Source organism: Sitodiplosis mosellana, unplaced genomic scaffold, assembly GCF_009176505.1.
Source record: "Sitodiplosis mosellana isolate CC-2019 unplaced genomic scaffold, AAFC_SMos_1.0 Smas_scaffold_1, whole genome shotgun sequence".
NCBI lineage: Eukaryota > Metazoa > Arthropoda > Insecta > Diptera > Cecidomyiidae > Sitodiplosis > Sitodiplosis mosellana.
The window spans coordinates 22942112-22960557 of record NW_022595244.1 but is presented as its reverse complement, the minus strand read 5'-3'; the positions used below and the strand labels follow the sequence as shown (position 1 = coordinate 22960557).

The following is an 18446-nucleotide window of genomic DNA, read 5'->3' as shown; positions in this document are numbered from 1 at the left end:
AAATAATATTTTTCTATTAACTGGGTGTCGCCAGCTCTTATTCTTCTGCTAATCAACGCCCGTTCATTCGAAGGGTTCTTCGTTTTTCCACAAACAAATACACGCATGAAACGACACATACAGCGCAATTTTGACATGCTATTATTATTATTATTATCGCCGCTGCTGCACACCACCAACAACCATCGTCATCGTCATATGAGGAACGAAGTGAAAAGCGAGAGTCGCATCGACAGTATTCAAGTCACGTGTTTTACCTTAATATTCTTCATTTCATAAGTTTACAAAGATTCCACCGAAATAATGTATTTTCATGTAAATTTTTTTTCTCTCCATTCTGAATCAGAATTTCTGATATAGACAAAAAAAAGGCAGCATATTCCGGCCCCGGCCCACATTTCCTTCTATCTTCAATCATTTATCATATAGATTTTTGCTATATTAATATGTATTACTTGTTCTCGCTTACACGGCACTCATTCCGAATGTACTATGTCAACAACATTTCCACAAAATAAGCAAAGCACAACTAATGAAACACACCAGCCGAATATGATGTTTGTACCGCTTATTAAGAGATTTTTTCCCGTTTATTGTCATTTCTTCATATCTATATTTCGTTTTCCTCCGGCTCATAATAATCACCATAATCCGACGAAGAAAGCTTAATTGAGATATGAAAAACTTTCTAATGAATAATAATTCCATGGCTTGGCCACAATAGTTCGATGATTATTTTGGTCCAAGTTGTCGTAAACTATGTGATATTTTAAACAATTTCTAATGAAACGGCAGCCAAATACGTTAGCTTAGCCAATTTTTATTTCTATCATTTCAATACCGAAAATAGATGCGACCAAAACAGTCAATTTTTGGATTCCAAAATGGAATGAAATGAGATGAATTATGTCCAGTTCGCGGCTTGTCAAATACCACTATAAAAATACATTCGATTCGGCTTGAGTGCAAGATGTCACGTTGCTATGAAATCGTAAAAAGTCCACCATCTAATTCCCTTCCCGATAGGGCTACTGCTGCTGCTGCAAAAAAAAACCATACACATTTGCTTTGTTTCTAACCGTTCGGTTATTTTATAGTGCGACTGAAACGTCCAGTGACGGTGGATGGAAATAGCATTTTGGTGTTTCAGTACAGTTTTATTGCTGCAGCGAACGAGAGAAACACAGATAATTCAGCTCCGAAACGAACGAGAAAAAAAAATCATTTATTGAAAAAGAAAGTGAACTTCGGAGCCCGATCCATAAGTATGTTTATTGCAAGTGTGTGGTTTTTGGGTGCAGAAACAGCACTTTTCAATTGTATTTATAACATTGATACACACTATCGCATTCCATGATGCTGGTGCTACTGATAATAATGTTGTTACATCGATTTTAGCATTAACAAAACAGCAAATTGAAGCGTTCGACACTCGGTGACAAAACCAATAAATAGTAAATGCACATACATCGTTTTCTCTCTCACACTCTCACTCGCTCTGCCATTCTCTTTCCGGTCGGTAGAGACATAAAAACCAAATTTACGATGATTAAACTGGGCTGATACAAAACACACTCACAACCGCAACGGGATAATTTCGATGAAAACACGAAATGAACTCACATTTTCAGCACAACATTTTATGTGATCGATTGAAAGGAATTCATCCGGTGATGAGACCGTATTTATGCTGACGTCAAAATGAAATGAACCAATTTTTGCTTTGACCAGGAATTTAATTGGTTTGGTATATCGAGCTCATCCCAGAAGGTTTTCTCTTGCACAAAAAAACTGTTTTTTATACTTCGATTTTTTCTATTTGGAATTTGATGCAATTTTCTTACTCGAATGTCTCTTTCCTCTTAAAACATCTTTTTTCGTTTAAATAAATTAAAATTAAACCACATCTCACCTTTGTTTCCTGGATGGCAAACTGAATGGCTGAATCCGTATCAAGGTTCGCTTCCGATGTTCCGATTTTATTTAATTTGTCGACAAGTGCGGCCATCTCCTCTTGCGATTGTTTCACAAATGATTCGTTTTCGCTCCAATGCAACAAACTTTCCCAAGACGAAAGCAACTCTGCAAGTATATGTGTGTATCGTGTAAATGGTGCGATAAAAAAACCGTCAGTCATAAAACAAATGATTGAATAAAATAATTATTTACTTTTCATTTTAATCACAGAATAAAAATGTTGTATGTAATGTTTTCGAATGTGGACGACCAAAACGCAGAAAAAAAATGTGAAAACGAACAGTTAAAACGCAACGAGTTTTTAAATGCTATGCATGAGATATCAATGTGAATTACACTATGCTACAACTATTCAATTCATGAATCACGATATGCGTAATGAAAAAAAAAAATGTTTGGAAAATGACTAAAGAGCAGAGCAAAATGGAAAAAAATCGTATTAGAAAGACAGGCTGCACATTTTTATCCACAGAATATGCTCAGTGAATAGCGCGCGTGTTTTTTATAAATTTCACTCATGCCATTTTTACACGAATTTTAGATGCAGTTAGATGAACATAATGATGATGGAAAAAATGCACTTTCAAAGCTGAAAAGTGAATTAAGTTGATAAAAGATCGACCAGTGGCAAGCACATGAACAATATAAAAGGTTGCGTGGTTATTTCACATGTGAACAAAAAAACTTTCTTCGGTTGAATTCGTTTCGGACAGCGTTTTTGTGTTGTGATATTTTCATTTGGGAAACTAAATCGAATAACTAAAATGTTGAAAAAGAAAAGATTGCGATCGAGTTCATTGGCTTCATTCGAAGGGAAGACAACTGCATGTACGAAATGAATGCTCAACTGAGCAAAACGAATGAGTTTGTACAAATTATACAAATAATTTTAAATCAATGAATATACAATTCGAAGCGACTTCTTCTATTGAATTGCTGCCTGACCGATAACCAAAACAAGATGTAAACGTAATGAATTGACACGCTTGTTGTTATTGATATGTTACAATCACTTTTGGCGATGGAATCATTCCCCAATTCGTCTTTTCCTGCATTTTAATTGACGAGTCACGCGTATAAACCATTTTGGAGTGTTGTAATTAGGCTGTAAACCATTCCGATTACAATGCAAATCTACCAAAATTCCCAAAAATTGTCACCTTGAACTTATCTCGTGCTCATAATGAGTATAATTAGAGCGAAAGATAACCGAGATTTTTCGTCACATGTGACACGTTCTCAATTGAGTACGTATGCATAAGTGGAAGAAACCGTTTAAAACGAGTGTGTGTTTTAGTGACAAAATTATGCCTCTCTTCATTTTTATGGTTCGTTCTGATTTCGGAATTCATATTAATCTGCTCAATTCAACAAAGACGACGGCACTGCTGCTGTCACTGACTTGAAGTTGATTTTAATTATTATGCAAAATAGCCCATGTTCTCATTTTGATGGGAGCAAGAGATACATTCGAATCGCAAACGATATGTTATATTTTATGATTGCCATTCTGGTTTATGTGAATGCATGTGTTCACTCAAATGGAATCGGTGTTTCTTTTTCTTGTCTGTGTTGCTAAAGATTTTTCTCTCTTTCTCGCTCATTTGCCACTGATGACAATGCAGCAATCCAAGAAAGTCGCTACGGTAAACGAGTTAGTTAGGGTTCGCGACATTCCATCATAAAGTTGTTAGTGTTTTAGACATTAGCTGGCAATTGCTTCAGCATCAGCATTCAAATTGATTGAAATCGCATGCATAAAATTGCCATGAAGTGTGTTCATGTTCATTCATACATGCAATCTATTATTACATTCCCCTCGACTTCTTCGCTGTTCCTCTCTCTCTCTCCCTGCGTCGTCGTCGTCGTCTTGTTGACATTTTTCAGTTGTGGCATTGAAGCCAACTGTCAAAGATGTCAAGCAAATTCATCGAGGGGGCACAGCAAAACTGACACAATTTAATAGTAGTTACTCATTCGATTTATCAAATTAATATGATTAAACATAATAAAATATTGAATTGCATAAGCGGAAAAGAAGCAAGCGAAACCACTTCGGTTTCGCTGTCAATTTCACCAAAACGGAAATGAAATCAATCGAATTAACATCGAGTCGTTGTTGTTTTTGTCGCGAGCTCGCAAACTCCCAAGATTTTGTCGATTGGCTTGATGTTTCAATGCACATTCTGCACACCCAAATACACACACGCACACACGCAAATGGATTTGACACGACATGAGATACACTCAGAAAAGAAACCCAACAAAAATGAATGGAATTTGATTGATCTTCAAATTATTGACTTACATCCAAACGACAACAACAAGGAATAAAAATGTAAGAAGCACACAAGTCACACGCGCATCTCATCGCAATTGGAATAGCAAACCATAAGAAAATTACCTCGGCATTTTATAGCATCTGTTTGGATTGCAATATCCACAGCCATTGTTCTCTCCTCAGTCGTTATATTCTGTTTACTTTTCTCTCTCTCTCTCTTGCTGTTGCTCATTCGCCTGAACACCGCGATTCAATAGACTTTTTTTTACGTTCGCTCTTTGTTTCGATTTTTCTTTTTCTTGTTCACAATTCAATTCGTTGTTGCACGTACATATTTTGTCATGCCTTGCATCATGTATGATTGAATTTTGTTTTTCTCTTTTTGCGCTGAATTCACTTGAGCTCGCGATCCACGCGTCGCAATCAAATATTCATGAAACGTTCGTTCTTTTTTATTTTTAAAATTTGCTGCCTGTAATTACGGTATATTGGTGACAATTCGATTTACACCGTTCGTCTTCGCAAAACATACGCTTCGATTATTGTATGGAAAATAGGTAGCTTGAACAGGAAAAACCATAAATCAAATCACTTATTCACAATTCGCAATATTATGTGATTTACACAAATTAAGTACTCGTAACGACTTGAGAATGCCTTAACTGCGCCGCATTCGGTGAACCGAACAATAGTAGTGAATGTTTTTTCAGCGTTTGATTAGACCGCCTAATGCTATCGTTCATACATGCATTTGATTTCTGATAACCTTTTTGATTGATTGCTGGCATGTGTCGATTTCATATTTCATTTTTGTCACTAATCAACACTTTTTATTCATTGTCACCGTTTGAAATTTAAAACCCTTGAAATCGCCATGAATTTATTTCTATTTTTCAACTGAGAGCATATCTTTTTAGCTACAGAAGTCTGAGCTGAGATCATTCATGGTAGACATTTAGGTTTATTTCACAATAGTTTATGTCGCCAAAAATATTGGTGAAATCACCGTTGACCTTCAGTTTCACGTCTGTGCATTAATTTTTTTTCGCGTTTTTTCTTTCCGCGTACTTTCTGTTTTTTCAATTCGCTGTGTATTCGCATCGAATCATTACCTCGACTGAAAGGCTTTTTTAGTGTCTGGGTTGTGTATGTTTTGCTACAAAAATACTCTCGCAGCACGACGTAAATATTTGCCTCAAAGAAGATTGTCCATATTGAGGCTTAAATTCGAAAGCCAGATGTTAATTAGCCAGAGCGGGAGTACCGATTGCAAATGCAATGGAGAAAAATGACGTAATTTGAACGAACGAACGAACGACCAACAAAAAAATCACAATTTACTTTTCACAATTTCAACAATATGTGCAAACACCAACACCTTTTGCATCGGTTGGGTTCTTTGTGGGTTAAAACATAATAGAATCGTTTCGCAAAGCGATTGATTTATGGCTCAACCTCAATTAAACATAAGCATCGGCCGGATGGCAACAACACAAATCACTATAATTAAGCTTTTTTCTCTTTATTCACCAGATTGATTTGTTTTCAAATGCCGATATCGAAGAAGAAAATTTGGCACAACGTTTAAGTGTTCAGTCGGTCAAATAAATTGACCGAAATCGGCTATTTTTAGCAGTCGCACACTGAATCGAATAGGGAAAACACTGTTTCTTCTCTCTTGGTACACTCAGATGCAACCGAAAATCTTTTCAATGGATTCTCCTAATGAAATACGTTTTTCACTCTTTTCTATAGACTAAAAACAGAAATAAAATACGTAGTAAAAGCGCAGTTCAACAACTGATTCGCGCACCGCACTAAATGATAACTAAATACTACGGTTTGTGTTTCTGTTTTTTACGCGCTGTCGAATGAGAGAAAAAAAAACCCCATGAAGCCAAATAAGCGAACGAACGATGAAGAAGAAGAAAAAAACGACACATCGATGTATGATGGTGTGCGAGATGCGAGAAAGCAAGCGGCCTGTTTCGATGTGTGCCCACAAACAAATCAACAATACACGGTCATATGTTGCCAGCTAAGCTGATGAGTAGTTGTGTTTCTATGCCGCGACTAGATTAACTCTCTCGCTCTGAACAACGTAGTTGTTTTTATTTTAAATGTGTTCGTACACGAGAATATTGTTCATTTATTATTGGCAAGAGAGCGAGACTATTACATACATTCAAAGAAAAAAAAAACGCTTAATTTTTAGTTTCTCTCTTCCACGACAAAATGCACACACACACTGACATGCCGTGAAGCACACGACAATCGGATCATTATAGAATTGGCTGGCGCGACGACTAGTGTATTAAAGCGGTTACCATCGTAATTCCAACTGTGTGTGCCGCACACACGGTAGTCGAATGCATAGCGTGAAAAATGTTCATTTAGAAAAAGTAACAGCACAAAATTGCGGATAACAAAAGCATTATTCTTTTGTTTTATTGGGGTTGGCCTTCTTTTTGCAATCAGTTTATTTTTTCGTCGAGTTTTGCTAGAGAAAAAGCGAAGCAGTTTCTTTTGCCGGCTTCTTTATGGTGCCGATGATCAATTGGCCCTATTGGTTTGATTTACGACAGCTTCCATCATCGACGGTTTTTATTCATGGGAATCGAATAAATTAGCATATCGAGTCAACTTAATTAATATGAACGATACAAGAAATGCGCATAATTCGCTGATACCACAATGAATTGCAGATTGCAAATGATTACGGAAGAGAAAAAAAGGTTGCGAATTTAGAAGAGTGTGAAAGAAAGCATTCGCGAAAATTAGCAAACACACAGAGAGAGAGAGAGAGTGCATTTATTCACTCGGAATTTCTATTTAATTATAGAAAAATTATACAAATGTGTCGAATCGATTTTGAAAGCATTAATTTCTTCAAACGAAACGTATCAAATGGTTTTTCCATTCGAAACAATTTGTTTTGACTTAATTCGTTAACCGTCTCGAATTAACTGCATGCCTTTTACTTGGCTCTTTTTTACCGTATAAGTAGCAGTAGGTAATTTAATAGCTCGATTACGTGTGCCCGTACATTGACACTTTTCCTACGGAATTGGTTTCGCTCTATTTATTTTCTTTCTTTTTGTTTTCTTTTCTTGTTTCAGCTTAGAACCAGTTTAATACCAACAGAAAATAGAATGAAAAAAAAAAAACAAGAACTTAACATATCATCCGTAACTTTTGTAATTGTACAACATTCTCGTTAGCAGCGTCTTAGTGGCGGTGTAATTGAAGTTCAAGTATCACTCGACAAGATCTAAGCTCACGAAGTCAAACGACGTGCCTCGACAAATTGCGCCATTTACAACACATTTCAAATGCATAAACTACGCTTGTTTTTATTTCTATTTTGCTGCGTTCAAAATGAAGCGACAACCAAAGGTGTCGGCGTGGATAAAAAAAGATTTTCGAAGCGTGCAATGAGTTGATATCAAGAGTTATAAGAGTTTTCTTATTTCCTCAACGGAAATGTGAGATGAACTGAAGTTCGATGAAAAATTCGAATTAATTTTATTTGATAAACAAATGTCAGAAAAATGTGAATAAACTCTGAGCAAAACAAAAAAAAATGTATCGAAAATAGATTCCGTATATAATGAACGAAGAGACCACAGGCCTATTGCAGTAGTTGTGCCGAATTGGGTAGCTCCACTCAATGAAAAGACCTTTTATCATTCGAGCGCAAGTTTATTTGTGTCAATGGAGACGCCTTAACAAAAGTCTTACTAACATATTAAATATCTACAACAAGTTTTCTTTTAAGTTCTATTTTGTACCTCATTTGATCAAACAACTCGTGCTTTTAACTTATTCGAAAGAGAAGAAATCACTTTTTTTTTAAATTTTGATCGAGTTTTGGCCCTACAGACTTACGGGTAAAATGCGATAAGTTCGAATATTTTTCATAATTTCCAATAGCACTTTTGACAATGGCCAATTACAAATCACAAATTCTACAAATTCAACGACGGAACCGCCGACAAATTCCATAAAATGGCAAATATCGGCACTGTTACATTCTGGAATAATGATCAACTCACCTCGGATCAATTCGTGTCGGCGCGTGGAAAGCATCGAGCCGCCGGGACTGTGCAAGACCGCTTTCAAGCACCGCATATTCTCGCTGCACGTGGCAATTATTTCGGTCTGTAAATATGCAAATTGTTATCATATTAAACATCGTTTAGCAAGTAATTACATCAACATTACAGTAAATTGAATTTACGGTAATTATTTTTTGTAACAAAATACTTTTTTTCTGCGATAAGACAAACTGTACAAAAAGTTCATTGACTTACATAGTCTTCCGAATGCAAGAGATGTCGGCGAATTTTGAGTGCTTGAGTGTTTTCAAGATCGCGTCGGCTTTGATTGAGCACGATATCAATGTGCGAATCATCTTCGGCATCACTGCTGGCTGCCGACGATGACGATGATATCTCTTTATCATTGGATTTGATGCGCCGACGCTCGGTGCCGAAAAATGCTTTGCTGAATTCCATTTCCAGTTTGCGGCTGATGTTGGTCTTCGGAGTCTTTTGTGATTTATGAGATGTGCGCGATAGTACGGTGTCGTTGGATAACTTGCGTCGATCTGAAAATTTCAAACCATTTTCATTAATTAAAAACATTTACGTTCATATTTCTTGGCAAGCGAAGATAAAAAAAAACCTTATAAATTGTTTGTGACTAGTAAACAGCAGACTTAATCGAAATGAAACTACTTTTCTGCAGCCAGTTAATCATCATTAAAGTAACGTGAGAAAATTATAAATGAAAAATATTGCGAGCCTCGTTCTGAACCGAAGAAAGTATATAAAGCAGAGGCAATTTGGTCGATCATCCAGTCATTGCATAAGATCGAAAATGAAGACGACGACGAAGAAGAAGAAGAACGAATGAACAAGAACAACGAAAATCAACGTTAACAACTGTCTTGTTGAGACGGGATAACGAACGAGAGAGAGAGAGATTCAGAAGTTATGCAAAGTGTATGAATGAGCGGAAAACACGCAAATCGTGATATTCATCTTGTTAACATAAATTGAACAACAAATTATTATAATTCATCTCCATATTTATGGAGTCAAGTGCGCGCGCTCACATAGCAAAAGACACAATTTTCACATTGCAACGGAAAAATGTGTATATCACTTAACGGGATAATATGTTTTACAACTATTTAAAGCTGAAAATTGGTGTTTTGCTCGCAAAAATATGTGCCATCTCCTGAGAGAATCGAAGCGTGCGCTGCACTTTTGCATTCTCGGATTAAAATGTCTATTCGGTTTCGAAATGGGCAGGCATTTTTAAGATGGAAAATTAACGCTACAAAAAGTAATTCTTTGTTTTGATTCTAAGAAAATTACGTGAAAAATTTGCAATTGAACATACCTTCAGTAAACGGTTTGCGATGACTTTCAGCATGTGTTCGGCGACGCCATTCAATTTCGAAGGCTCGTCGTTTTCGCATGGCATTATCTTCGTCGGACGGTGATTTGCTGGCCGATTTGTTGATCACTTGCACGTTGCCAATTGGTTTCCGACCTCTTGGAGGCGACATAGAATCCAAATTGTTGGCAGCAGACAACGATGAGCAACAATCCGATTGTGAATCAATAAAATTTCGATAATCATCGCCGAATTCAAGCAATTTTCGTGCTGCATCCGAATCGCGCCCTTCTGAGTACGCCTCAGACAAGTATTTCTCCTGGTAATCATCCCAAACTTGATCGATCTGTTCGGATACGTTGCTGTTGTCTTCGGTGCCAGTGAAGCTCAATTCGCGATTGTTGGCATTTCCATCCAAATTGTAGAAGGCAAGTGGTGCCAAATTGCCCAAATGCGTCGAATTGAACATGTTTGTTGTGCATGCGCCAAGTTGGAAATTCGGTTTCGGCAATGTGATTTCTTCTTCATTGTCCGCTTCAACGGCGACACTCTCAACGGTAATCGTTTGTGTTTCTTTGATCACCACATTGCTTGAGAATGATTCTGATTTCATCAGACAATTGTAGCTACCACGGCGATTGTCGGCACTTGCTTCTGAAGCATTTGAACCGGATTCGCTGCGTTGTTTCTTCTTCAAGCGCATGCGACGTTTCTTCAACGAATTCTTACTGTCGGAGCTCTTCATGCGCAAACTCGATTGCGAACCAATGTTTAGCGTGTGCAATGCTGATTCGCTGATCGAGTGATTGGCTAGGCCTTGATTATTGGCATCATCGGATGAACAGTTTGTCGGAATTTGCTTCGTGAGCTGAGATATGCAAGAGACTGATACTGGACGCTCTGAATTACGGCGATTGGCACGTGGTACAACTTTGCTCGATGGACAACTTTCTGGTGATTCTTTCACCAAATCGATCGAACTTGCGATCACCTCGGTTGATGTACACTGCGATTTGTTTCCGTTTGCTTGCAAACATGTCGTTGCCACGGAATCAGCCAAACCTTCAGAACCATCCGAGTCTCGAGCATCAGATTCGGTGGTGTATTCGCATGAAGCTTCGCCATCAGTGTTGGACGTTGGCACCATTAATGTTGGTTTCGACTGGCTTTGATTCTGGAGCCAATGCTCAACACGCTTGAATTTTGAGCTGTTCAACGAGTGAACGGTTTTTCGCGCGGAAATTTGTGCATCGGCCGATTGACGACGGCTGCGAACGGGCGTTTTCGAGAGTTCATCACGCACCAAATTTTCAGCACCCATCACCAATTGTTGAATGCTTTCTTTTGAATAAGCCTAGGAGTGGAAAAAAATTGGAATGTTAGGATCTTTTGCGGAGAACATTTTTTCAGGTTTTTTGTTCTTTATTTCAAAAGAATTTTTAATTAAAAATGCAGTTTTTTCAATCGAATTATGGAAAATTAATCTCAATTGCCAAACCATATTTACCTTTGCGATTTCCTTATAAATTTTCCTTTCGACAGATGATTTGCTGGCAACTGACACAGGAGTTGACTGTATTTGTTGCTCCAATTTCTCATTTTCACATACCTTAGTTGAAAACAAATCGTTTATATTTTAGAAGAATGTTTCTGATGACATGAATTCTATCATGTCTAATGAAAAAAAGATGGAGATAGATATTTGTCCATCGATTTGTACCTGTTTATCGGCGAATGGACTATCAACGGTATCGAACAAAGCGGTGTCATTGACATTCACTTGAATCGATAAATCGGCCAAATGTTCATTATCCACGGAATCTTCATGGCCGTTTGATGTGTTACCATTGACATCGCTGCCCTTCGAATATTCCCATTCTTCTTCCGAACAAACTTCGCTGGTTGCATCTTGTGACGACCAATCGTTGTGCTTGATGCTGCCAGTTTCTGGTTCGGTGTCTGAATGTTTGAAATAAAATGTTCCGCAATTTTTCGATTCACGATTCGATCGATTGAATTTCGTTGCATCGACTTTTCGCTGACGTTTGACGCCTGCCATTTGTTTGCTTGGTGTCGGTGGCAACGAAGCCGATTTCGTTCCATACAAATCGTTGGTTTTATTTTGCATCATTCCTTCTGATTTGTTCGATGCATTCAAGGGGTTGTCGTTATTGTCTGTTGATGCTGAAACAAAAAAAAAATCAAACTAAATATCGATACATGTTCACAATGATCCAATCTATTCCAACTTACTGTTTGCTGATAGTTCTTCAACCATGTTGTTCATCTTGGGTATTAATTCACTGTCGCTTCCTTCTGAATCAGCATCAAAACCATTCGTTTGCACATTGATTACTGTTTTATCGAAGTAGCTCGGAAATCGGCAATCATCCTACAGAGTGAAAAACAAGAGTTCAGCAATCAAGTGGAAAAAAAGTTTAGCAACGTTCAAATTAGATTTTGCTGGCAACAGCAAAACTTACATCATCATCAGATGCGTTTCCGTCAGTTGATTCGTATAATTTTCGTTTCGATTGGTTCGGGTTGATCGATCTCCGTTGATGATTCTCGGCAATCAAATCATTAGTGAATCGTGCTAATTTGGCTGCCGGACCCTCATCGACCTCGGACGATGAAGAATGAGACGCTGAATTCTGCAATGAAAAAAACCAAACAATATTTTATAACATGATTTGAAATACAGAGAAAAAAAAATCATCTTTGCGAAAAAAGTAACAACAGCAACGGAGAGATTAATTATTTGATTTTAATTGGTGAAACAGTGGAAGAAATTGAAGCATGCGTACGTGAGATGAGTACAAAGCGTCACGTACCAATCTCTATTATGATCATGAATGGTCATTTGGGTCAATTAGAAATTGCAGTTAACCGCGCTCTGCTCGCCATAAAATCTTAAATAAGTTGTTTAACGCAACAAATTAACTCAAATGGGCTTGATCGAGCGCACGCATTTCTCCGTTGGCATTGGTCGACGAAAAAAGACACACGAGTTAGTTTTAATTGTTCGTGGAAAAAGCATCACTCATCTATTGACATCGAGCTGGAGCGGAATTTTCTGGAGTTATTCGAACTGCGATCATATCTTTTTGTCATGATAATTGATTGAATAGGAAATGTCAATGAGTGTGTTGACTGATTGTAGTAGCCCGAAGATTTCAACGTAGTGCCGTTAACATAAAATAGCTATTTTTTTCAAATGGTTGCCAATTTTTTTTCATCTAAAATTGGGGTAATTGAAGAAAAATCCGAAATGAAATAGGTTGGAAAGTGCGTGTGCAACAGTGTTCTCTTGTAGTCTCACTAGGTTCAAAATATACCTCGAAGCGTTGCAGTTAAGTGCAAAAATAGCTCAAGAATGTCGATTGAAAAGTGGGGCCACACGAGCAACACGACGGGCACGCAAACCAATAGAAATGAAGTAAAACACAACACGAGAATAAAAAGGAGAAAAAAAACTGCGCGAGTCGAATGGCCCAATTCCTGAGGAGTCTCGGTGTTGGCACCGAATAAATTGCAACTGCACAGCTGTGACGCTGATAGTCATTCAAATCCGTTGCAACCGCAAAGAGGGTGACAAATACACATAAGCAATCAAAATATTCTCATGGTTCGCGCCAGCATAAGATCCGCAAGCCAATGCCCAATTGACTTGCGCAAAATCGGAAGCTGTTGTGAATGAAAAAAAACCAATAATCACCAGGCTATTTTTACTTGGGCAGTAGTTTGTAAGGCAATTTGTACAAATCTAAACCAAATCAATCTTTCGAATGTGCCGAGGGAGAAAGAGAGTGTGTGTGTGTGTGTGTGTGTGTGTGTGAAAGACAAATTTCACTCAAGCCGAACATGCGGAAGAAAGCGATTGTCTCTGTTTCATTCTTATTGCGGTTAACAATGACAAAAGCAAGAATGCCACGCTGATTGAATCGGGCACTGTGCACTGTGAGCATGTGTGGGATATGGAGTGATAGTAACCGTTAATGCGGAAACAAATCATGTTGTTTATATTGTTTGTAGTTTACTCCATTCTTGAACTACTGTGTAATGAAAGTTCATCAGTCAGCGCGGCGCGGTTCATTCAGTTGTCGTTATCGCGTCGGATCAAAAATGAAAAAACAACTTTTCGAAAGGAAATTAACTTTTGAAATACTCGGAATAACTTTGCAATGAAAAAAACTTTGCGTAAATCGATTCATTTGCTGCAGCAAATTTCGTTTCTAATGACTTAAGTTTTCCACCAGAAGAGACTTTCCTCATTTCGATTAGTTTTCTAGATTTTTTTCGTTCTTTTTTCCCTTCAATCGATTTCTTTCTTAATCAAACATGAAACGGTAAAAAGAAGTCAAAGCCAAATGTACCGAACGTACCTGTAAATCGTCGTTTTTCAGCAAATTTTCGAACAGCACAGAAATTTCAAATGATTTCAAATACAATGAATGATAGCGTCGTTCAAGCGCTCGAAGATTGCATTCACTATTGGAATTGCTGCTGCTGTGGCTGCGTCGCGTAGTGTGCGTTTCCAATGATGAAAAGCAATTATCGTCGTCGTGTGGCAGTTGCTGTTGCTGCTTATTTTCAAGTTCGGATTTTAAATCGTCTGTATTGTTCTGTGTAATCAACGATGTCGGCGTTTCACTTGAGTCCCGTTGTCGCGACAATGATCGTGTACATGCGCCAATTAATTTTGCATGCTTCGCAATTATACGATATAATTCCTATGGAACGAGAGAGAAACAAAAAAAAACAGAAGAAGAATTAGTATAGCTTAGGAACAAATAGCTCTTAAACTTAGTGGAATTCAAATAAAAACATTAATTTAAATTTTATCTGAGAAAAATGTTGGAGAGTTCTAGCGGATGTTTGTTTATTTCGTTCATCATTCGCTGTTTGGTTCCATTTGAGGGAAAAGTTCACTTGTGCAATGACATTCGTTAGAAGGCTCACATGTGTTCGACATGGTTCAGTGCACGTTGCAAAATCTATATCTAGACTCGCTAACGACCCAGCACCAAGCACACATGAATGAAACATTAAACATTGTTCAGACAAACAAACATTCAAATTGATGGATTATTCTATAAATTGCCCTGTGAAACAAATGATGCTCGACCATAATTTTTCATGCTCCGTGCTAAGTTGCGCCCGGTCTGTACTACTCAATTTATGCTACGAACAACATTTTAATGCTCTAATCGAAGGTATATTTACGCTGATAGTTCATTGACACTTGGAGTTGAATTTCGTCAAAATTTACAGCGGTTTGAGCATATGTTCTACAAGTCAAATTTATCGTTAATTTGGAGTGGCTACCGAACATATGTTCTGAATTCTTTCGGCGGTATTTTCTCGCGTCGCGTCGTTGATCGATGGATTTGCAAATATCGACACATAGTGTGACTGGACGCGCAGCATGTTGCAATTAGCTTTAGGTTTGTGTGTATTTTTGCTCGAACGAGATGAGGAGAGAAAAAACGATCATAAAAAGGTCCATTAAGTAAATATTTCAGCGTGAAATCGGGCAAAACAAGATTCGTTGTGGCACAAAAAAGGCAAGAAAAGTAAGAGTTTTCATTTGGTATTTTAGCTGCATTTTGCCCACAGATCACATATATAGTATGTTTACTCTATTCATCATTCATGCCATGGGCAATAATGCTACTGTTATTGGAGGTTGTAGTTTGTTTTGGTTTTTGGTTGTCGTCACTTTGAGTCGAACCATTGCGAATGCTCTTGCCGCGCCCGCGCGCAAATATCATATTCATATCAAAATGAATGCTTTATGCATTTTCTCAGCAATTTAATCGATTTAATGATATGGCATCGCTATCCGTTTGTTGCTCTTTTTTCTCTGCCTTTGCTTCTCTTTATTGTTATTAATATTTTTATTATAACTCATAAGTGGTATCATTTTCAACTTGGTGAATGGCTTTTGTGTATACAAGTCAGCCTCTTCAAATGCAACATTTCGAAATAATTCCAGGCGCATTTTCAATTCGAGCAAAAACACTTAGCTTGCATGAGTAAATAACACACTTTTCTCGGATTTTAATGAATCGATTGTAAAATTTTACTCGTCAACGATCTCAATATGTCTTCTCGAGTATTTGATGTTGCTTTTGTTCAGTGATTGCGATATCGCTCTCAGCATCTCATAGGATAACTGAACGAGATAATTCAGCTGGCTGAGATGACGCAGCGACGCATCGCCCGTATCTTTGTGATACACACACACAATTCGATGCCGCGCGTCACTAAATGGGACTGAGTGTATAAGGATACCGCTGGGCGCATTGTGTGTATGTGTATCGCACAGACTCGGGTGATGCGTCGCTGCGTCATCTCAGCCAGCTGAATTATCTCGTTCAGTTATCCTATGAGATACTGAGAGCGATATCGCAATCACTGCTTTTGTTGAATGAACAAATAAATTTTTTTTTTGCATATAATTTTTTATGGGTTATTCTTTCATCATCGTAGAAATTAGATTCGGAGTCGACTGACTCTATTCGTCGATTACATAATCAAGTTTATTATGATTATGACATTTGTGCATTTTCTAACGGTTTAAAAAGGAACCGGCTGCACAATTAAGTCTACTGGAATTGTGTCGTAGTCGGGAATTGTTGTCAATCACTGACAACTCGCTCATAATGGGAAATTACAGTTAGTGAAATGACTTGACGGAATAGCACTAATACAGTGCAACCAAATGTCAAATCCTCAACTAAATGCAGCCGTTAATTTTACAGTATTGCAAATTCATTTCGCTTCAGTTCGGCTTCGGTCTGACATTTGAAAAATGAACCGAAAATGCGTGCTTAACATTTCAAAGCATGCGAGTTTTCTTCTTGTTGTTCACGGTTTTTTCCATTCAATGCATGGAAAAATGTATATGAATCAATCGGGCGATTAAATTGGAGGAACAAGTTAGCGCAATGTGTTCCAGAGTCATCGTCGTCGCCGAAGAGGTTGAGTTCCATTGAAAATCAACATGCCAAGTGCTTTGGCGACGATCGAATTTCCCACTGTGTGTGTATGCTGAAAGTAAATTAATGAGCTCAATGCGAGTGTGTGAATTGCAACAACCTTTATCGGTGTGTTTGTTTATTTTTTTTCCGTTTCAAAACGCGACTCACGAAGAAATAATCGCTTTTCTCTGCATTAAATAAAGGAAAATCCAAACAAATGCGGTGAAAACGTGCAAACTCACGAAATATAAATGGTCTTTCATTATGCGAACGCAAAGCGCAAATGAGAAGAGAAAAAAAACGGCGAACGAGTTAAAGACGGTACAACAACAACAACAACAACAACAAATCACCGTTTATAGCTTTACATAATATAAAACTGTGTTCCGCGCGCGCGCGTTTGTTGTGCTGGCTCTATTTTGTTGTGTGCAGGAATGATGCCTTACTTGAATAAGTGTGCGACTCGCTTTGCCCATAACCGTTTCACGCGCGCATACACACCAATCGGCCACTAAGACCGATTGTGCCGATTCGAACCTTAGAAAATATTCCCAATTGAAATCTTAATGTTGTCTTTCTAATCTAAAGTATGTTATCATGACGAGGCGATTGTAATTTTCGATGGCAGTGAATGTGTGGTGTCTAACTGCCGTTGCCTCTTCCACTGATTTGTTTGCAGCCAAAACGCAGCACATTTTTGGAATAATCCCGTCAGCACTTTGGTTTAGATGCATTGAAAGGGACTCATTCGAGCTATTGCCGTTGGTGGTTGAATTGCTTTGGGAAATATCATATGATTGCATTTTGTTGTCGTAGGTTCGATTTAACTCGAACTTCGGTTCGAACACAGCGTTGCACTGTTCGTTTTTCCACGGAATGGCTTTTCTTTTCAATCAACGACATATTAAAAATGCATAATACTGGCAGTAATCGGTGAACGCAATCACAGAGACAGCAATGCTGCAGCGCATTTCGACTTTAAAACCATTCAACCTATTTGACGGTTTGACTTTTGCATTGGAATTACTACGTCATTGATGACTTGACTGTTATTTTTTTCCTCTTTCGTTCTGTTTCAATTGCAAGTGGCAGCTATTTTCCTTCACTATTACCACCGCGATAACATCAAATTTATCACATTAAAGACAATTGAGCGCAAAATAAGAGAAAAAAAAGGTTTAAATATGATTTGGCGAATTGAAAACGAACAACAACAACGACAGCAAAAAACGAAAATGAATATTAAATGAGCGATAAATTGAGTCAGATAGCGCACACTTTTCTCGGCTCAATGTGTGTTTGCAAAGCAATTGACTCGACATCGATCGCACACAGCTCGTGCATGTACTCAAAACAAAAACTGTACTTGCACATATCGCGATTGTGTGTGTGTAATGTGTACATGTTGGAATGGTTGGAAAAATGCCTTGAGTGATTCTTATTGACATTTTTTCATATGGTGAACGTACGTTCCGAGTCAAACGATGTAGTACAATGATAGCGACGTAACGATGTAAGTGCACTAAACACTGTGCACTCGAAAATTGATTATTGACATGTGAAATGTGTATTTGGAAATGTCACAGCTGGAGTGAATACTCTTGCGAACGACGGAAAGTCAACAAAAGCGAGTTGAGGCTCACCGTTACATTACAACAGATCGATGCCTAAGCAAATAGTATTTCGATGGAAATGGTTCTCTCGACCGCGTATCACATGATGTTTAATTGTCTCAATAAATATGTTTGGTTGAGTCAAACGCAGCGATCGCTCGTTTCAATGTTAATGAAGATGAC

At 37.9% G+C, this 18446-nt stretch overlaps 1 protein-coding gene across 2 annotated transcripts in view; it reads right to left on the bottom strand.

Moving 5' to 3' along the window:
• Positions 1 to 18446, bottom strand: part of LOC129580336 (klarsicht protein) — a 105426-nt gene that overhangs the window by 18302 nt on the left and 68678 nt on the right. For both annotated transcript variants that reach the window (XM_055470666.1, XM_055470667.1), the window contains exons 5-13: positions 14050 to 14397; positions 12148 to 12318; positions 11918 to 12056; positions 11385 to 11848; positions 11172 to 11273; positions 9668 to 11018; positions 8572 to 8867; positions 8314 to 8419; positions 1913 to 2082 (exon numbers count right to left, since the gene is read on the bottom strand). In XM_055470666.1, the coding sequence (XP_055326641.1) occupies positions 1913 to 2082; positions 8314 to 8419; positions 8572 to 8867; positions 9668 to 11018; positions 11172 to 11273; positions 11385 to 11848; positions 11918 to 12056; positions 12148 to 12318; positions 14050 to 14397 (3147 nt within the window). The remainder of the gene's footprint in view (positions 1 to 1912; positions 2083 to 8313; positions 8420 to 8571; positions 8868 to 9667; positions 11019 to 11171; positions 11274 to 11384; positions 11849 to 11917; positions 12057 to 12147; positions 12319 to 14049; positions 14398 to 18446) is intronic.